General features: G+C 35.0%; 3 protein-coding genes across 3 annotated transcripts; 2 read left to right on the top strand and 1 right to left on the bottom strand.

Moving 5' to 3' along the window:
- The first annotated feature begins 6,304 nt into the window (after nt 1-6,304).
- LOC120213949 lies at nt 6,305-7,318 on the top strand. The gene has a single exon (XM_039211978.1). The coding sequence runs from the start codon at nt 6,305-6,307 to the stop codon at nt 7,316-7,318; it is 1,014 nt and encodes a 337-aa protein (XP_039067909.1).
- A 7,368-nt stretch (nt 7,319-14,686) lies between these two features.
- LOC120213938 (DNA damage-repair/toleration protein DRT102-like) lies at nt 14,687-15,259 on the top strand. The gene has a single exon (XM_039211972.1). It carries the CDS (start codon nt 14,687-14,689, stop codon nt 15,257-15,259), a length of 573 nt encoding a protein of 190 aa, XP_039067903.1.
- Nucleotides 15,260-17,777: 2,518 nt separating this feature from the next.
- Nucleotides 17,778-18,644, bottom strand: LOC120213928 (zeta-carotene desaturase, chloroplastic/chromoplastic-like). Its single transcript, XM_039211967.1, has 3 exons — nt 18,407-18,644; nt 18,073-18,237; nt 17,778-17,933 (listed from the first exon to the last, which is right to left on the bottom strand). The coding sequence occupies exons 1-3, from the start codon at nt 18,491-18,493 to the stop codon at nt 17,778-17,780; spliced, it is 408 nt and encodes a 135-aa protein (XP_039067898.1). The 5' UTR covers nt 18,494-18,644.
- Between the last annotated feature and the right edge of the window lie 3,760 nt (nt 18,645-22,404).

Genomic DNA, 22,404 nt, shown 5'->3' with positions numbered 1-22,404 from the left:
TTCTTCTTCTGAAACATCATCAAAATCCGAGTATTGACAAAGATCAAAGTCTGGGTATTGACTAAGATCAAATTTCGAATACTGACTAGTACTCACAATTTTTTATGTTGGCTCATCATCGTCTAACTGGTCAATACGAAAACCAGAATTTGGTGCTGAAAGTTGATTGGGATTTGGATTAGGAAAATGCTGTGGGTTTTGAGATTGTCTTTGATATTGTGTTTGGTATTGGAGATGTGGTGAAACAAAATTTTATTGGTGATGAAATTGTGGTGGAACCATTAAATTTTGAGGTTGATAATAACGTTGTACATTGTGAGCACCATAAATTGGGGTTGAAGAACTTAGTTGATTACTACCCGCTACTGACCCAACTTCACTACTTCTAGGTTCAACAACATACAATGTAACATCATCTTCTTGCGAAACACTAATGTAAGCAATGAATCGTTCAACATCTTCATAGTCGGTTAACAAATAAACTTTAGCTTTTCTCTGATAAGATAGCCTAAATCCACTTAGAGGCTCTAAATTCAATTTCTTTCCAACACGTAACATTAGAGTTTTATAAGTTAACTTTTTTAATGACAATTTTAGTTGAAGATTCATGGGTAAAGGCATATATCGTAAAACACCATGAACATTCTCCCATGACCCTCCAAAACACAAATCTATCCAAACCTGATCAACATTATATGATTTCATTATACAAATTGTAAATTAATTTACTAAACAAACGAGCTATAAACTACATATCATCACTAACTTAGAGAAGAACATACCTTTATTAAGTTGATAGTTGATAGTTTGGGAGAGAAATCATTGAAAAATTATATAGAAATAAAATTATGTAAAACAAATAGAGATGAGGAAGGATGTTGTTGGATATAGGAACGGATGTCACCGGAGAGAGTGATAGATGGAGATGGAATGAGTTGCGATTTAGGGATTTAGGTTATGAGTTGTTGTTGCTGCGTAGTTATATACCCAAAACATTTGTGTTGCGAAAATAAAACCTGTTGCGAAATTAAAATTCGTTTTGCGAATTCGAAATCATGTTGCGAATTCAGAAATCGAGTTGCGAATTTGAAATTCAGTGTTGCGAATTTGTAAATCGCAACGCGAATTTGTAAATCACGTTGTGAATTTGGAAATTGCATTGTGAATTTGGAAATCGCATTGCGAATTTAGAAATCCCGTTACGAATTTGACTTCTGTGCAGCGATTTACAGATTTATAGATTCACGTTGCGATTTACAAATTTGCGTTGCGATTTACAAATTTGCGTTGCGATTTACATATTAGCGTTGCAAATCCAAAAAAAGTTGGTTAAAATCGTATATTATAAGGCATTTTCGGTCACTGAAGTTATTTTCTCTATTTTCTTGCTTGTGTATCTCATGATTTGATATTAAAAATATTTAATATTAAAAAACCCTTGTATTTTTAATTCATAACCTTAACCATCATTTTCTTCTATTGTTCTATAAAATAAATAAAAAAAATGACTTGCAAATAAGACTAATGAGCTTTTAATATAGTCAAAATTGTGAATTCATACAAGCAAAATGAATAAAATATAAATTTAATTTCTACATATACATAAATATTTGACTTATAAGATCAAATTATGTCGGTCGAAAATTGAAATCGTACCCGCAACTCATTAAAACAATAGGTTGTGGATTTCATAAGTTATCTATTAAAATTGAATAAAAAAAACATTTTAGTTCTTGAAATCATATTCCATTATCATTTTTAAATTTAAAGAATTTATATTTTTCTTTAATTTTTATAAACACGCTGCATGTTGTTTTGTATTTTTGTTCAGAAAATTACATGACGCTATATGAGTGCTACGTGACACAAAATATATATAATAAGATACAAAAGTCTAAAATACTATTTACCCCCTTCAAACAATATTTTCGTTGCAAAAGACAAAACCACCCTTTGATGGTGGCTTTCAAGTGATATATTATTGTTTAGAGACGTTTGATCGTATTTATACTAATTTAATTATGTTATTTGTGAGTAGGATTAAGATTATTTTGATTTTAATTTTATATTGATTAATTTTGTCTGTTATGATTATGATTAGGATGTATTATCTTTGTATTTGTACATACTATAATTTTATTTATTTATTTCACTCCTTAAATATTTTTAATATTGTAGTTTTATTTGAATAATATTATATTAACGTCTTAAAAATGATACTTTAGCAATTTATGCATATAAATTTTTGAAGCAAATGAATTTAATACATTCTTATAAAATTAACGAGTTTAGATAAGGTGAGGTTTTTTCTTGAAGCATTTGGACGGCTAAAAAGGACAAAACATTTCGTTGCGTTTCATGTGGTTTATATTTTATAATTACAAGAAGTATATATATTCCCCAAAATATAAGATTAAAATAATGATTTTATATTTCTTATTTAATCTAAGAAAAATAATTAATTGGATCAATGATTAAATAAAATATTTTTTTTATAAAATATTGAGTCCGAATAATTACGTTTATAAGATATATAATAATTTAAAGGGTTGGCGGTAAATAATTTATGAGGGAAAAAGGAAGCCCGATACAGTAATGGCCCAAAGTTTGAGGCTTTGCTAATAACAAGACCGATCTGGACTACATTGCATTAAATAAATTAAACGAGATGAAATTACACATGAATTGTTATTTAATATGAAAATAAACTGTATAAATAGTCTCTGGAACAAATTTAAAAATAAATGAGATTCGTCCTGTATCACTTATATTTGGGCCATTTGTGTCCACCGCATTCACTGATATTATTTTTTTTCTCGTGAACCAATAGGCAAAAGTAGAGGAATAATACATGTAAAAATAATTAATTAGTTAAAGACGATACTTTTAAATTTATTTTAATATCTAGATAATTTGTTATAGTGCACATTGAAACTCGTTATATGAAGGTAACGAGTTTCATACAATTTAAGTACGTAAAATATTCTTTAATTAACATCACATGTCAACTTTTCTAGAACTTAGATGAAAAAATTAAATACTTTAGGTATCTATTTTGACCATAAAAATAATTTTAAATATTTCTTTTAATTAAACAATACTTTAAATACTTAAATAAGAAAAGAATGTAATTTAAATATTTATTTATAATATAAGCCCTACAAAAATATAAATCATCTGTGGAGTCCTATTAAACCTAAACTCAAAACACTCATTAGATCTCCTATCACCTTAGAATCTTTGTGAGGAATACAACCGACAAAATCCTAAGAAGGTTGTAAGTCATTATGTATTGACAACACATTATAATTTTTCAACATTTATCTAAATACAATGGACCCAAAGCAGATAACACATTAAAACCCTCGTTTATGTGCCCCTAACATGTAACAACCGAATGTAAAGGTAAACTATATTATCATATTCTTAGTTTGAGTTAATAATCACTTTTTAAACGTATTTTTTTAATTGAAAATAAATTATTTAAAAATATTTTTTTGTTTCAAATGGATTTTAACGAGTATAGCCATCTCGAACATTTTCAATGCCATGAGTGAAAACTAAAAAATAGGTCATATATAATGAAAATATATTTTATTATTTTGAACAATTAATTTAATATTATATTAATATATCATACAAAAATGATTAAACCATGAGCCCTCAATTATAAACTTAGTTATAAAGGTAGAAAGTATGGGACCCTAGTAATAAACCTCGTTCGAAAACTCAAAAAAAGACCTTGTAGAACGGAAATATATTATATTATTTTGAAAAAACTAATTTAATATTGCATTAATGAACCATAAAAAATATTAAATTATGGGCTCTTAGTTATCAAAGTAGAATGTAGGGACTGTTTTATAAAATTGAAACAAATTAGGGATCCTTAGTTATAAATCTTGAGCGAAAACTCAAAAATAGGTCTTATAGAACGAAAAAAGACTATATTATTTTAAACAATGAATTTAATATTACGTTAACAAATCATGAAAATTATTAAATTATGGTTCTTCAATTATACAAATAAATGTAAGGATTATTTTATAAAATTAAAAACTTTAAGGACCCTTAATAATAACATTAAAAAATAAAGACCCTAAGCAGTCGCTCGCGGTGCTCCCCCTTAAAACCGGCTCTACCCACAAGCGTTATACCCTCCGCCAATCCATAAGAATTTCCCTCCAAGACCTCCCAACGATGATCAATCGACATTACATCGTGAGCCGCGCAATAAGCCATTTGATAACCCCTTAGTCAATCCAATCAACCCACATGTCGGCCCAAAGGATAGATACAGTAGTAGACCTATGATAATTCCAGCCCAATTTACTGAGTACCATATTTCTTCCCATGTATGAATGGTCACATGAATATCGAGAATTCATAGTTTATGATGCATCTCTCTCGATCACCTCTCGAGACGACCAATTAGGATCAATATCATAACGGTTCTGAACAATCAATCGACGTCAATTATGATATCTTCCAAGACAACCGATCAAAATTAATTTCAAATGATCAATCAGAATCAATGACGTGATAACTCTTAATCAAAAGTAAGTCACATGTTTAACAAATGAATCATGCTTTACATGATTTTATTGACGATCTAATCGAATTAAGGTTTAGATTTAATATTTTATTTTTAAAAAATATTTCTAGAATATTGAAAAATGAAGAAAGGAGGAAGAAAGGGTCGAGAAACATGACTTCGTCATGTATTATATTTTATTAGACTCAAGAAGTTGTAGTTACATGTTTTTGTCACGGCTCAATGATTACTAAATTGCTTATCCAACGACAATGAACATTTCCCTAAAGTTGAAATACTTCAAACCCAACTTGGCTCACTCTGAAATCCTCTATCAAAACCTTACAAAAGTCGTTGAACCCCATCTCTTTTTCCCCAAGGCCCCATTATATATACACATATGGATTAAAATTTACTTAGTGTACAACTTTACACAGAGTTAGGATTATTGAACAAGAAAGAATAAAAGATTGATGTTAACTCTTTGTTTTTTTTTTCCGGCTAATACCTTATCATTTCTTGCTGTTAATCTCAGCCGTCTATTTTCACTCATCTAGCGGTCCTATTTTTGTACATAAAGAAAAAGTTTCATATTGTGTAATTGGATCATATCTCTCTCTATATGAGATTAAAATTAAGATCGAATTGATAGAATGTATAAGTAATGAGGGTTGAATGTATAATTATATCTTTTTAAACAATCGCTTCATCACCTGTTAAACGATAAGACAGATGGCTTGATTGAAAATAATAAAATAGTTAGATGATTTGATTGATAAAATTGTAAACCCAATGGTCAAAGTGAAAAGAAGTTGTAGTTAAATGGTCATGGTGTAATTTACCCCGAAATAAGCCTCGAGTCTTTTAAAGTAACAAGAGAGTGAAAAAGGGGGTGCAAACTTCAAAGTCACATCTAAATTGTGACCGAGTTGGATAGAATAGAAGGAAGTAGTACCAAAGTGCAAACCAGCTAATGAGAGATTGAGAAATAGAAATAAAGAAAGTCCCATTCTGAGGCGCAAATCACGGGGACAAATCCGAATATGAAATTAAAGTTCCTAAGCTATTTACTCTTAGCCTCCTGAACTGCCCCTCATGATTGCGCTTATGGGAGCCAAAACAACAACAATAACACGTGTCGCTCACATATTCAAACCTCACTGACATATTAAAAAATTATTGTTATTTTTTTAAAGTTTGGAATTTAAACATAATATTTACAAAAGTTAATCAATACTTATGTATTGATTTTTTTTCTTATATTCATACTAGACTAATAAAAAATGGTAAAGTATATAAATAATTTTCGATTATTTAATATTTTTTTATTGAATCTCTCGAATATTAAAAGTTATAAAATGATTTTTTTACTATAAGTCATTACTTTGTTGAATCTTTCGACTATTAAAAGTTATAAAATAGTCACACAATTATTCATATATTCTAAATTCATTATTTTTCGTTAAAAAATTGATGACCTTCTGCGTTAGACGTAAGTCTATGATCGAATGATTATTTTATAAATTTTAATAATCGAAAGATTTAATAAAATATTGACTTATAATTAGAGTATCATTTTATAATTTTTAATAATCAATGAATTTAATTAATTATTATTGTATAATCGAATGACTATTTGTATTAATTTATCGTAGAATAAACCCACACTAGACACCCTCCCTGATTACCTTAATAATCACTCCCATCTCATCACAATATCACCCTCTCTTCTCTTTGATTCTCCCCTTCCTTAATTCGACATCAAACACCATGATTCCGGCATGTTTCAACCAACCGAACACCGTGTCGACCACCACTCAAGTGCCCCAGAATCTCATCACCTGCATTTACCAAATCCAGCTATGGGATTCACCGACCTATCTCACACTCACATGGTCCAAAACTTTTTTCTCCCATTCCTTAACGATCCACGCCTCCGACTTCTTCTCCATCACCGTTTATCTTCACCCTTCACCCTTCTCGTTCTTCAGAACCCGACCCGGACCCGGCTCCAAGTCCATCTATTTAACCCACCATCATCGCCGTCGTCAAAGAATCAAGCTTTATTGGGACTTCACAAGGTCCGCCTTTGCCCACAACAACTCAGCCGAGCCCGAGTCCAACTTCTACATTGCCCTTTTGTGCAACGGCAAGCTTGAATTCTTCGTAGGTGATCTCAAAAATGAACTCGCCAAGCGTTGTTCTGGACAGGTACTTCTCGAACCGGCACTTTTGTCTACACGAGAACATGTTTTCGGACATAAGAGTTATGTCTCGAGGGCTAAGTTCTTGGGGTCCAAACATGAGATCGCCATAGATTGTAATGGAGGTGTTCTCAAGTTGAAAGTCGATGGTCAAACGAGCCTTGTCGTGAAAAGGTTAGCTTGGAAATTTAGAGGGAACGAAAGGATTAATGTTAATGGAATCGAGGTGGAATTCTTTTGGGATGTTTTCAATTGGGTTAATAATCACGGTGAAAATAATAGTAATAATAATACCAATGGTCATGGTGTGTTTATTTTTCAAGTTGGCGATGGTGGTGTGTGGCCTGAGATGGTGGGACCGGAGAAAAGGTTGATGAGAAAGAGTTTGTCGTCGGTGGCTGCCGGAGGAGGGTCGACGCCGATGAGGTCGGGGAGTTTGTCGCCGTCGCTGTCGTGCTCGAGCGTGCTGCAATGGGCGGAGGAGAGCAATGATAGTGGAAGAAGCTCTTGTTCGTCTACCAAGTCCTGTGGGAGCAATGGAGGATTCTCTTTGTTGTTGTATGCTTGGAAGAAGGATTGAGTTCATAAAATTTGAATTTCAATGCAAAATGATACTTTGTTGAAATTTGTGAAAAATATGTTTGATTTTTTACTTTGAGGAAAATATTTGAATTTGAAATTATTATTTTTGCCCATTATTTGTGATATATTAAAAAAAATATTGGCAAATTTATTCCATTTCTTGGTTGTATTCCTCTACGAAATTTATCAATTATTCTATACAATTTTCTAAAAAAATCTTATTTAATATAATTATTTGTATTTAATTCATTGATTAATAAAAAATAATTACAATCCAGTATTGGTTCATAATCTTTCTTAATCATTAATAATACATATATGTGCACCTTATAAACGAGTTGTTTGAATCATAAGTCTTTAGGGAGAATAACGCTTCTTTCGGCCACTAAGATTACTACGTCTGTAAATGAGTCAAGTCGAGTTCAAATATTGCTGAACTTGACTCGACTCGAAAACTCTAAAATGAAGTTCGGCCCGACTCAAAAACTCGCGAGCTTAATTTTTTTAGCTTGATTTAAACTCAAACCTTGAATTGAAGCTCTTAAAAGCTCGAAAAATTTGAAATGAAAAAAAATATTAAAATTAACTAAATCGAAGCTCAAACCGAACCTTAAATATATGAAAACCTTATATTGCATTTTAATAAAAAAAACAACACATAAATGTTATTATTATTAATAATTTATTTTTTAGAAAAATAAAATATTAATATATTATATTTTCGAGTTGCTCTCGAGCTTTTCAAATCGAATATCAATTAACTCGTTTCGACTCGTTAATAACTCGAGTCGAGCCCATTCGAATCAAGTATTTATTAAACTTTGACCGAATCGATATAAAGTTACTCACAATCTGTCTCATCTCGTTTAGCTTCCTAACTAAGACTTAATAAGTTTATCACACAGGACTATTAAAACATAGATAAGCTTGGTGTTTATTTCCTAAATATTCTTTTCGTTAAAAAGCAAACATCCTGAATTGAATATAAAGAAGAGTTCAAAAGCCTATTATTTAGGCCCACAAAGGCACTTGGGCAGCGCAACTCAAAGCAAAAGCAAAAGTATAATTATATGTGTGTATATATATAATCGGGATTAATCAGTAATGTTTACTTTAAACAACATTTATTATTAAATTAAAGACTTATTTTTTTATTTATATTAAACTATCAGTGTATCACTTTCAAAACCCCAAACCAGATTTTGAAAACCCTTATTTTTGACAGCATAAAGTATGGACTTTCTGCGCCAGAACATGGGGGGCTCGTGTTCCCGATTGTTGTTGATGCTTAACACCATGGCTCATCATTACAAATTCATATACCAACCCTTCTTATCTTTTGAGGTGTGTGTGTGGATAGAGTAGAGGATATAATTTTTTATTAGTTTAGACTAAATATTAAATTATACTTATTTTAAAATTTCAATTATTTAAACGATAAACGCTCAAACACGTATAGAATACAAGGGTGAATGTATACGGTCTCATAAGGGACCGAATGCTTAGATTAAGTATTAGATATAGTTCAATATGTTAAAGGTAGAAGAAAAAAATAATTTTTTTATATATTCATTATATTAAAAAAGAGTATTAAATTTTTTAAATCCCTATCTTTAAATTTTTAGGTATGTCACTGGTAAAATATACTTAAAAGTAAGTATTGTGACCAATTTGATGAATGTGCTCATGCGTTGGGACAATGAGCACTCGTATTATTAATCTTCTACGTGTAATAAAAGAACATAAAACAATATTAAATTAAAAATACTACTGACTTTTTCTTCTTAAATGATCTCTCGCTAAAAAAAGAACATTATTTAAAATTTATATTAAAATAATTCACCTACCGTTATCGTAATCAATATCTATATAATAATTAACGAGTAATAATATTTTATCTATACTCATCTAACTTGATTATCAGTTGCATAATTAACAAGTAATAACAAATTGAGATTACATAATGAACAAGTAATAACAAATTGGGATTACATACTTAATAACAAATTAAGATTACATAATTAATAAGTAATAATATTTTAAAAGGTTACGTTGATTCTCAGTCACCAAAAATATGAATATGCAAATAATACCAACAATAATAAGATGAAGATAATAAGTGAGAGGTGAATACAACTTTGAATGCTAAATTGCAAAATGCAATTAATCATAGGGTAAACTACAAAAAAGTTTAATAATTTTTTGGTTTTTATTAAAGTTTTTAAAGTAATAAATCGATCACTAACATTATGGTTTATAATTGTTGACGAAAACGGGTAAAGAAAACGAAAGAACAAGAGAATTTTACGAGGTTCGGCAATGTGCTTACGTCCTCGGTGCCTAGGCGGTGCTAGAAGTTTTATTCAATGATATTTTAAGTCTAGGTTACATCTCTATTTATAATAGAAAACCCTGGTACATAATTACAAAATCAACCCTGTACCGTACCGCGGGGGCTGCGCCCCCACACCCCCAACCCACATAATTCGTAACCCCACAACGAGACTTTTTATGAGCCATACATAACAAATCTCCACCTTGGCGAATATCCTGCCCCTTGGAAACTTCAATGTGGGTTGGGTTACCTTGCTTCTTTAACAACTCGAAACATTCAACAAGTCCAAGCAATGCTTGAACTTGTCTGTCGTAACTGGCTTGGTGAACATATCAGCGGCATTCTCATCAGTATGTACCTTCTGAAACAAAACCTCTCCAGATGCAACCAACTCTCTGATCTTGTGGAATCTTACATCAATATGTTTAGTTCTAGCACGATACACCTGATTCTTAGCCAAGTGAATAGCACTTTGATTATCACAAAGCAACTGAACTCCACCTTGTTGAACACCCAACTCCTTCACTAAACCAGTAAGCCATAAAGCTTCTTTTGTAGCTTCAGCCGCTGCCATGTATTCAGCTTCAGTTGTAGATAGTGCCACGACAGATTGAACAGTAGACTTCCAGCAAATAGGCCCTCCACCAAGAGTAAACACATACCCTGTCGTAGATCTTCTATTATCCAAGTCACCTGCATAATCTGAATCCACATATCCTACAACCAAAGGATTATCCCGCTGACTCCCAAAAACAATTCCATGTCCCACAGTACCCTTTAAGTACCGAAAGATCCACTTGACTGCATCCCAATGTTGCTTACCAGGTTTAGACATGTACTTACAAACTTGACTAACAGCATGAGCTAAATCAGGACGAGTACATACCATCGCATACATCAAGCAGCCAACAGCATTAGAATACGGAACCTTTGCCATATTTTCAGCTTCCTTATCTGTCTTAGGGCACTGTTCTGATGAGAGCTTAAAGTGATTCGCCAATGGAGTGCTAACTGGTTTCGCGCTGCTCATCGCAAACCTTTCTAGCATTTTCTCAACATAACCCCGTTGAGATAGCCGCAGTTTCCTTGAGTCTCTGTCCCTGCAAATTTCCATTCCAAGAATTTTCTTTACAGCACCTAAATCTTTCATATCAAATTCCTGACTCAATAAAGTTTTCAAACCGATAACATCATCCATGTTCTTCGCAGCAATCAACATATCATCAACATACAGTAATAGAAAAATAAAAGAACCATCATCAAGGCTCTTAACATAGACACAACAATCATACTCACATCGGTTGTAGCCAATCTTGATCATATAGGAGTCAAACCGTTTATACCACTGTCTCGGAGACTGTTTTAACCCGTACAAAGATTTCTTCAATCTGCAAACTAAATGCTCGTTTCCAGGTTGAGTGAAACCTTCAGGTTGCCGCATGTAGATCTGCTCCTCTAAATCACCATGCAAAAAAGCAGTTTTAACATCCATCTGCTCTAAATGCAAATCCCAACTAGCCACCAATGCAAGTACTGCTCGGATTGAAGTGTGCCTGACCACAGGAGAAAAGATTTCATCATAATCAACTCCTTTCTGCTGTGAAAAACCCTTCGCTACCAAACGAGCCTTGAACTTCTCCCCCTCTTTTTCTGTTACTGCTGGTTTCTTCTTATACACCCATTTGCAACCAATCGGCTTCTTACCCTCAGGAAGGGGAACTAACTCCCATGTGCGATTGTGATTCAAAGACTCCATCTCCTCAACCATGGCTGCCATCCACTTGTCGTTTTCCTGACTAGTAACGGCATCATGAAAAGTAACTGGATCATCACTGCTAACAGTAAGTGCAAAAGATACCAAGTCTTCAAAACTCAATCTGTTCGGAGGCTTTATATTCGTCCGTCTCACCCTGTCTCTGGCGAGACTATAATCCTGCAAATCATCCGTAGTGGAACCACCAGAAGTCGGTTGAGAAGTTTCTGGTTTCTCAACTGGAAACTGCTCGAAATCTACCACTGTCGTGTCTTGCTTCTGCTGCAACATAGACTGTTCATCAAAAACGACATCTCTACTAATCACAACTTTCTTCGCAACTGGATCCCAGAACTTGAATCCTTTGACACCTTTCTTGTAACCCAGAAAAATGCACTCCTTCGATTTTGCATCAAGTTTGGATCTCTCATCAACAGGTACATGCACATAAGCAGGACAACCAAAAATCCGTAAGTTATCAAAACTAACATCATGACCAGTCCATACCTCTTCTGCAACTTTCCCAGCCAGCGATGCCCTTGGCGATCTGTTGATAAGGTAACACGCCATGTTAACAGCCTCAGCCCAGAAGTGTTTGGGAAGCCCCGCATTCAACCGCAAACATCTGGCTCTTTCATTCAACGACCTGTTCATTCGTTCCGCAACACCATTCTGTTGTGGTGTCTTGCGCACTGTAAAATGCCTCTGAATCCCATGCTCCTTACAGAATTGTAGGAACTGTGAATCTGTGTACTCCGTACCATTATCAGACCGCAAACACTTGATTTTTCGTCCTGTTTGGTTTTCTACCTCAGCTTTCCACAGCTTGAACTTCTCAAAAACTTCAGATTTCTGTTTCAAAAAATACACCCAAACTTTCCGTGAAAAATCATCAATAAAAGTAACATAGTACCTAGATCCACCCAAAGACGATGTCGTGGAAGGCCCCCATACATCAGAATGCACATAATCAAGAATCCCTTGAGTTGTGTGCTTCGCAGTCTTGAAACGGACTTTAGTCTGTTTACCAAGAACACAATACTTGCAAAAATCGAGCTTACAGCTTTTGACACCATGCAACAAGTTTCTCTTGTGTAATTCTGCCATACCACGTTCACTAAGATGAGCAAGGCGCATATGCCACAATTTTGTCGTATCATCACAGGACTCAACAGAGTGAACTCCACCTGCAACGGTACTCCCTAACAATCTGTAGATATTCCCTGCAGTCATCTTGCCTTTCATCACAGTCAATGCTCCTTTAACAATCCGAATGGTTTCCCTATCCTCGTCAGCCTTAGGGATAAAACCATTCTTGTGCAAAGTGCCCAAGGAAATCAAATTCTTCTTCAAGTCTGGGATATGTCGAACACCACTCAACGTCCGAACGGAGCCATCGTGCATCTTAATTCTGACATCACCAATACCAACAATATTGCAACATCGATCATCACCCAAATAAACCGAACCAGAATTAACCGGCCTGTATGTCGAAAACCATTCCCTATTTGGCGTGATGTGATAAGAACATCCAGAATCAAGAATCCAAGCATCCGTCAATTGTGTCGTTGAAATAGAAAGCATATCACCCTCACTGCAATCAGAAGTATCATCCTCGACCACGTTCACAGACTTGGATGAGCCATCACGCTTCTCATCGGTCTGCTTTTTCAACTTCGGACAGTCTCGCTTCATATGTCCCGCCTCCTTGCACTTGTAACAGTGAATCGTCTTCTTATCCCTGGATTTGGATCTGGAATTCCGCTTCCCGGACCCTGCCTTCTCTGGCTTCCGTCCACGATCTCGATTACCCTTGACATATAAGCTATCGGCTTGAGAGCTTTCCCCTGCATTCTGCTTCCGCTGGTTGTGAGCCAACAAGGCTGCAGTAATCTCCTCAACGTTGATAGTCTCTTTCCCATATGTAAGAGTAGTCACCATGTGTTCGTAAGAGGAAGGCAACGAACACAACAGAATCATCGCTCTGTCTTCATCCTCAATTTTCACATCAAGCCGAGCCAGATCAGAAACGATTTGATTGAAGACATTCACGTGTTGCGCCAAATCGTGATCGTCCTGCATCTTCAGCCCATACAGCCGCTGCTTCAGATACAGTTTTGTCGTTAAGGATTTGGACATAAACTGACTTTCCAACTTCCTCCAAATTTCGTCTGGAGACGATAGATGCATGACGTGATACATGACCTCGTCCGCCAAGCATAATCGTATGGTTCCTGCCGCTCGCTGCTGCAATTCTTCCCAATCTTCCTCATCCATCGACGCCGGCTTTGTAGGTCGCAAAGCCTTCAAGATCCCTTGCTGCGCCAATAGATCCTTCACCCTCGTTTGCCATAATCCGAAGTTACCCTGACCATCGAATTTCGCGACTTCGAATTTTGCTCCTGAGCTCTGATACCAATTGTTGACGAAAACGGGTAAAGAAAACGAAAGAACACGAGAATTTTACGAGGTTCGGCAATGTGCTTACGTCCTCGGTGCCTAGGCGGTGCTAGAAGTTTTATTCAATGATATTTTAAGTCTAGGTTACATCTCTATTTATAATAGAAAACCCTGGTACATAATTACAAAATCAACCCTGTACCGTACCGCGGGGGCTGCGCCCCCACACCCCCAACCCACATAATTCGTAACCCCACAACGAGACTTTTTATGAGCCATACATAACAATAATAAATTGGTTACACAACATTAACTAATGTGAGTGATGAAAACTGAGTTAGGGTTATAAATATGATGTTAAGGTTTTGTTGGGGCTTCAACTTTCAATTGTAAGGGTTTGATTTAGTTTGAGTCCTTGAACTCTTAGAACAAGACTAGGATTGATATTTGTTTTGGTGTTGCTACTTTAGGTTAGGATTGTAGAGAGAATGATAATGGTTCGAGAAATATATCATAATAGTTGACGGTGTAGATCGAGATTCAAGATGTTTGAACATTTTAGGTGATTTCTTTTGAAAGAAATTCTTAGAAATTTAATCTGATGAGTTGAACGAGAAGATCAATGATAAGCTGTTAGCCGTATAGATAAAATTTGATATTCATTAACCATCATAAATGACTAGATTTTATATTACATATACATTGATTGTCATAATTGATTAATTGAATGGCTCTATTGTAATTTTTATAAAATTTTCATATAATTGAATTGAGATCTAACGGTAACAGCCACTTAATTTCCTCTTTTACTTCGATTCCCAAGTTCATTTCAGTTACTCTCCTCCTCCCGCCGCCGCATCGTGGCCGATTCGGCAACCATGCCCCTCAAGGTCATCGCCGAAGCTGATTCCATCAGCGCCGAGCTAAAAGACGCCATGGTAGCGCACCTCCGCTCCCTCAACATAGAAGTCGAAGACCTCGGAATCAACTCCTACTACAACATCGGCGCTGAAGCCGGCCCACGAGTCTCTTCCGCCACCACCTCCCCCTCCGTGGAAACCCGTAGCCTCCTCGCACGCGGAACCGGTGTCGGAGTCGCGATCTTCGCCAACAAATTCCCCGGCGTATTCGCCACAACTTGTCTCACGAGGGACGAGGCTCGCAACAATCGCTCCATAAATAACTGCAACGTTTTGGCACTCTCCGGCATGACGACGCCGATCGACACAGCAAGGGAAATCGTGGATACTTGGCTCAACACTCCTTTCAAATCGCCGTGTCCGGCGTCAAAATCTCAGCCTTGGCAGGAGGACAGAGAGAAATTTCTGGATGAATCGATGAATGAAATGCCTCAAATCGGTGCTTACGAAAAATCTAGCCTTGGCCCGAGCACATATCCTTTTAATATTACATTGATATACTTTAAGAGACATATTAATTATATCTTTTAAAAATAATTATATCACAAATAAATACTTAAATAGTATATTTTGTTTTTATTAAAAACTTAATTTTTTTAGTAAAATAAATATCTAAAGTTATTTTTTAATTAGTAAAATAAATATCTAAAGTTATTTTTAATCAAAATATGTACTTACAGTATTTTATGTCAAAATACATACTTAAAATTTTTAAAAATTTTCATCTAAATTCTAAAGAAGTTGACATATGACATTAATTGAATAGTTCTTTAGATACTTGAATGAAAAATTGAATACTTTAAACACCTATTTTAATAAAAAAAAGATAATTTTATATATTTATTTTGACAAAAAAATATTTGAAGTAGTTAAAAAATAATATACTTTAAATACTTATTTATTATATAAGCCTGATACGATAAGATACACATTTGATTTACTTGATACTAAACACGTTAAAAAAATGTATTGTTACCTCAAATTGAAGTATAATATTTTAATATATATATTTATTGAATGATTGAAGATAAATTTTATCCGTACACTTTCATTCATTGGTATTGTTCGATTCATTCTTTCACGTGTTGTGTTAAAAACATCTTTATTCGAGTGTGTTATTGAATTTTAAGTAAAGAATGTGACTAATAATTAATGAGTGTTATTTTAGAATGAAAAAGAACCCAATAAATTGATGTATGCAATCTCTGTCTGCTTGTGTTTGAGTAAATAAAGTTTATGGTTTTATGCATCGAGATCACTACTTTCGTTTTAAGAGAAAATAACTTCAGTGACCAAAAATCTCAGATAATATACGATTTTGACCAACTCTTTTTGGATTTGCGAAAATGACCAACAAAATCGCAATGCGATCTCTCCACTATCGCAAATTCGCGTTGCATTTCGCATTGCGATAATTGAAAATCGCGTTGCGATTTTCCATTTCGCGTTGCGATAGTTGAAATTCGCGTTGCGATAGTTGAAAATCGCGTTGCGATTTTCCATTTCGCGTTGCGATAGTTGAAAATCGCGTTGCGATTTTTCATTTCGCGTTGCGATTTTTCATTTCGCGTTGCGATAGTCTACAATGTCGTTACGATTTTCCAAATTCGTTGCGATAGTTAAAAAAAAGATTTTGTTTCTTAAGAATTTTCTCTAAAAAGATAGTATCCGCGCGGAAGTGTCGAAGACACGTATTACCACGACCACGACCACGACCACGACCACGACCCGACCCGACCCGACCCCAGACGAGACGAGACGGACGGCGGCGGGGGCGCGCGAGAGTCCCCCTTGTTCTCTATCACTTAACAAGGAAGTGGGAAAACCAAGCCTTAAATACCATTCCCAATAGTGTTTCCAATACTATGTGGGATTTGAGCATTACCAACACTTGTTCCCAATACTATGTGGGATTGAGCCTTAAATAGTGATATTATTTTTGAATGTTTTGCTTAAAATTGCAATAATCGCGATTGATTGTAGATTGACTTTTAATTATGACATATTTAATCGTATAATACTAATGCAATTGGTTGCTGATTCAGTTGTTTTAAGGTGCATGATTGTTAATTGTTTCCTGAATAATCACATTGTATTGGAAACAAGTGTTGGTAATGCTCAATCCCACATAGTATTGAAAATACTATTGAGAATGGTATTTAAGGCTTGGCTTTCCCACTTTCTTGTTGAGTGATAGAGAACAAGGGGGACTCTCGCGCGCCGCCGCCGCCGTCCGTCTCGTCTCGGGTCGGGTCGGGTCGGGGTCGGGGTCGGGGTCGGGGTCGTGGTCGTGGTTTTCAATTATCGCAACGCGATTTTCAATTATCGCAACGCGAAATGCAATGCGAATTTGCGATAGTGGAGATCGCATTGCGATTTTGTTGGTCATTTTCGCAAATCCAAAAAAAGTTGATCAAAATCGTATATTATCTGGGATTTTTGGTCACTGAGGTTATTTTCTCTCGTTTTAAATTACAATACTTGCATGGTGTTTTCCGGTTGTTTTGATGTTAAATTATTGCATGTTTTATGCTTGTAAATGACCAAATTAAGAATGGTGATCAAGCTAGGAAGATTTTATACCTTTTCATTGGCTAAAAGTAGTTGTTGGTCTTAATTTTGAAGTCACGATATCAAAATTAATCCTCAATACTTGTTAAAAATAATCGTTTTGACCCATAATATTTTTTCGAACATTTTGACCCTCAATGTTTCATTTTAAGACAAAAATACCTATGACATTTAACAGAACAGTCGCTTTGGCTCACAACATTTTGTTTTAGGGTAAAAATGTCATATTTTGAAGCGTTAATCGTGTTAACTAATGATTTCAATCCATAGAATGGCTTTTTTACCCAAAATGAAACGTTGGGAGGCAAAGTGCTAAAGAAAAGAATATAGGCCAAAATGACCATTTTGATAAATGTTGAGGGCTAACCTTGGCATTATGCCAAATTCTGAAACTCATTTGCTCCAATAATCTGAACTGTCAACTTTTTTAGTACTATATAATCATTGAAGTGTGTGTGAAAAATAATGAATCAAGTATTTATACAAGGCTTAACTCATCAGGAATCTGTTGTTGAGATCCAATTGCAGCAGCACGCTTCTTTTGCAGTGCCACTAACTCTTCCCCAGCATCACATATGTAGGCTGCTGCTTGTCTTCCAGACAAAGTCGCTCCTTCCATGCTATCTATGTAATCCTGCACACAGTCGAACCATGTAAAACTTATAACTCATTTCTTGCACCGGAACCCGGATTTCGGTTTCACAAGAATGACCTGGTAACCAGTGTTCGATAACTCGACATTTCTAAGATGGAAAAAGAAAAGTAGAACTTGCCTGCTTTGTATAAGATCCGGCCAGAAAGAAGTTCTTTATAGGTGTCTTCTGATCAGGTCTGGATGGATCTTTACCAGGTCCTTCACGATATAGAGATTGCCCGATTTTGACAACAGATGACCAAGTAACTTCTAAACCTCGGGATGAGGGGAATAAGTCTGAAACCTGTCAACAAAACAGGAAGATTAAAAATGCCACCATCATGAGAGGTAAATTTCAATAACCTTCATGAAAATACGATCCGTTCAGAAAGTGGAAATGAACTCAGACAATCATTTTGCTCTATTGAAAATTGCATTCAACTTAAGGACAAGGGTTGCTTGAAGTTTCCAACCTGCTTTGCTACTCTCTTTATGATTTCTTCATTCGGAAATGGCATGTAAGGGTCCCCTGGTGTCAAGACGCATCTGAAGCACAGCATCAAAGTAAGTATTCGGTCAAAAGAGAACCGGGTGAAGTTTCAACAGAGTTATAGAAATATACACAAGCTCCTATTTACATGTCATCAAATTTTGGTCCAAACCCAACAATTAAAATGGTATAACTATAACTGATGAAATAGTATTTATATGTTTAAGATTGAAACCAGTTGTTCTTTTTCGTTTTTAAGTCCATAACTGCGAAGATAGCTAGTAATATAGGAATATGTAACAAAAGAGTAAAAAGCATTGCAAAATGTAAATATACGAAGTAATAACACTAGGAAAAAGCATGGTCTTACTGAAGCAATGAACCTTGTCCCTCAATGTAGTAATCTTCTGGAGAAGTGAGAGCTAAGTCCGCAAAGCAGGAGAAATCCGCATCCGGAGTGTACAGGAGATTATTGAGACCGGCAGCTTCCCTCAGCTGCCTTTTAATGAGTTAAGGACAAATGAGGAAACGAAGCACAATAAGCAACTTGTTATTTCTTATGAAGCAAATCAGGATGCTTTTATTAGGCTGTTAAAAAGAACCCACTTTATTAGAAAGAATTACCTTGACCGCTCCAGAGGACCAGATCCCATAACTCCGTGACCCAGCCATTGTACCTAAGTTGTACGGTAACAACTGTTACTCCGAAATTCAGCTCAAAATTGTAGAAAAAGAATCTCTTGGAGAATTCAGCTCAAAATTTCGATTTTTCTTAATACTACAACATTGGAAAAGAAAACATTGGAAGAGATAATGGGTGTTAAGTGACTTTGCCACTAACCGACAATGGACCAGTAGGGATGGCAAACGGGTAGATTAGGTGCGGATACCCCTCCCCATCCACATATCCACTTAATATTTTTCAATCCCCCACCCGCCCTCCACTCATGATGGGTATAAATTTTCAAATTCACACCCGCCCACGCGGGTACATTTTTAAATCCATCCCCACACCCACTACCACTAGCGACATACCCATCTAGACCCGCCTGACAGCAAACTAATGGGATGTTGGAGTTGATTCCTAGACAGTTCGTGATGGGGTAGCAACGCATGCTTCAATTTGTCAGAGGAGTGGCTCTACGAATGTTATGGAGACAGATTGTAGGGAGCATGTAGTCGCAGAGCTGGATTGTTGAGTTACTTTCGATGTTAATGCTCATAGTTCGCCTAATATGAGTTTTGAGGGACTAAAGAACATGGAAAATGTTGCTTTTGATGTTAATGCATATAGTACGGTTAATTTGTGTTTGGATGGGCAGCATGAGCTAAAGAATATGGAAAGTGACGCGGTTAGTGAGATTATGTGTTTAATCAAAGAGTCGAATATTTCCCTAATTAAAGATCAGATTAAAGACTAAATATCCTTAATATTTGGTTAAATTATATGTTATATATTATATAATATTAAAATTTATAAATTAGTCTCTAAAATTACACCTAAATTCATAATGGTCCAAAATTTAATAGATATTTAGCTGGGCGGGCGGGCGGATGTGGGGCGGGCGGATGCGGGGCGGGTAATGTCTCAAACCCATTACCCGCCCACCACCCATGATGGGTACCACTTTATAAATTCACACCCACCCACTACCCGCTAAAATTATACCCATCTCCGCTCTAATCGAAACGAATGTGGTACGGAATCCACGAAACTGTATTCGTTTGCCATCCATATGGACCAGCCAAAACCAAATGCTTTTGTTGATGTTGGTTTTAAGTGAATTGTCTAAGGAAGAGGAGCCCTCTCCTCCTTACAGTTGCCTATTTTATGGCTTGCTGACAACGTGACTCCGTATTAGACAACTAGTTAAGGCATTTATAATATTAATGTATATTAAGTTTTGAGATTTATATCTATAATCACTTGGTCAGTGAGATAAAACATTAAAATCTTTAAAAAAAGATTAAGGATTTAAATTATGACGTTAACAAATTTAATTTAACCCTTAAAATATGATGGAAACATCAATTTATTTTTATTATAAAAAATTAATTCACAATTTTTATATATAATATAATATAATTTTAATATTAAAATCTAAATAAATTATATACTTTTCAAATAATTCTAAAAATTATAAAAAAAATGTAAAAAAATTGGGGAAATACTTAAAATATAAAAATTCCGGATCTTTTCTTAACCCATTTTCTTTTTAATTCATCAACCTTTCCAAATTTCTCAAAATCAAAACTAAAAAAAACCCCCAAAAAATAGAAGGAAAAAAGTTGCTAAAAGGAGCGATATGTTGATGGGTTCTTTCACCACACGGTGGGCATTTTGGTGGCCATACTAGAGCTTGGTAGCTTAAAATGGAGAGAGAGGAGAGCTCCAAGGTTGCTTAAAGGTATAAATAAACACGATGATGAGTGCAACAATATTTTGTATAATTTCATTTCGATGTATTCGAGTTAAGATGATCATGGTGCTAGTTGTTTAAATGATCTTGATATTTGCAATGATAATGATAACATCCCTTATATCTACAATCATAATGTAATTGAAAACGAGTTCGTAACTACAATATTTTTAATAATATGAGGTGATTATAAAATAGTATTTATTCAAAATTTTCTTAATCTTGATAGCGCACGTTGATGGGTAACAACGGGAGAAGCATCAAAGGTCCAAATACAAATCTAAGAAAAGAGCTGTTAATTTACAGTGTAAGGAGAAATTCAAGGATTTTTTTTACTTCCCACTAGCTTTTTATTTTTGCTGATATATCGGTACTAAAGGGGGCTTCATTGTTTTGATTTAATATGGGGTGATTGAGATTCTACCAGCATGGACCAAAGGACATGAGCATCCTCATCTGTGCATGACTTCACATCTTCATACAAAATATATAACCCTCTGCCTGAAAATCACAAAAAAAAAATACTATAAAAACATGTTCAATCTTGTTTAAGGTATCGTATGCTGCAAAAGATTGCAGAAGAAATGAAAGAATGAAGTGAAATGTAAGAACTCTTTGTTGGAGCCGAATGCAACCGGAACCAGAGCTTCTTGAATGGGAAGAGGAGGGATCTGCACCGCCCCATTTTGGCAAAATGGAGTGATTCATGGTGAATGAAGCATTTAGAGGGGGGCCGAAAGAAAGAGAAAGAACGTTGCTTTGCTTAGACAATGGTGAATTATAGATTACAATATCTACCACCTTATTCCATCTTTTTCTTTTCCGCAGGCACAAAGGTGCAAAAATGGCAAGCTAATTCAATGTTTGGTGGTCTGTCTTTTTACAAACCTGACATTCAATATTTGTTCCGTTTCCGGGTCAAGTCTCCAAGGGAGATTGGTACCATGGAAATGAGCCAGTCACTCAAATATTGTCCACTCAAATCTTAAAGCAAGTCATTTAGACGATCCAGTGAAGTCAAATGCTTTCAGTATGGGGTTTATGACAAGTTTATTAGTAGACAGTGATTTGAAACTATGTAATGTGATAAGATTAGGTCATAGGCGGTGAATCTTAAGGTCAAAACTTGAGTTGGTATTTGACTGACATCATACATACATACATACATGCAGAGATACACATATACATACAACTGATGCATATATACACAGATACATACATGCATATACATGTACTTATAGAGTCTTTTGATAGAACATGCATTGCTAGGTTTTAGATTATATGACTGCAAAAATTAGGATTCTTCTTCCCCATACTTTGAAAAAACAAAGCTCTTTCTGTTTTTCAGCTGGGTTAACTCACAAGACAGATACTACCATTTTCCATCCACGACCTTTACTTGATGGGAGTCAATTGTAACACCCTCATACCGATACGGGTGACCCGATCCGATACGAGGTGTCACATTAGTACAACCATAGCGACCCACAGTAAAAACACAAGAAAATAAAATTTTTGTTAAATCATTTAAAAACCGTAAAACAATTATAACACAATTTTA

The sequence above is a fragment of the Hibiscus syriacus genome, unplaced genomic scaffold (genome assembly GCF_006381635.1).
Source record: "Hibiscus syriacus cultivar Baekdansim isolate YM2019G1 unplaced genomic scaffold, ASM638163v2 tig00000738_pilon, whole genome shotgun sequence".
Taxonomy (NCBI): domain Eukaryota; kingdom Viridiplantae; phylum Streptophyta; class Magnoliopsida; order Malvales; family Malvaceae; genus Hibiscus; species Hibiscus syriacus.
This window is presented reverse-complemented; position numbering and strand designations above follow the sequence as displayed.

Coding starts and splice junctions, on each gene's coding strand:
- LOC120213949 (XM_039211978.1), top strand. CDS start 6,305: ATGATTCCGGCATGTTTCAACCAACCGAACACCGTGTCGACCACCACT.
- LOC120213938 (XM_039211972.1), top strand. CDS start 14,687: ATGCCCCTCAAGGTCATCGCCGAAGCTGATTCCATCAGCGCCGAGCTA.
- LOC120213928 (XM_039211967.1), bottom strand. CDS start 18,493: ATGCTGTGCTTCAGATGCGTCTTGACACCAGGGGACCCTTACATGCCA. Junction 18,238..18,406: donor TAAAGAGAGTAGCAAAGCAG/GTTGGAAACTTC, acceptor TTTTGTTGACAG/GTTTCAGACTTATTCCCCTC. Junction 17,934..18,072: donor CCGGATCTTATACAAAGCAG/GCAAGTTCTACT, acceptor GACTGTGTGCAG/GATTACATAGATAGCATGGA.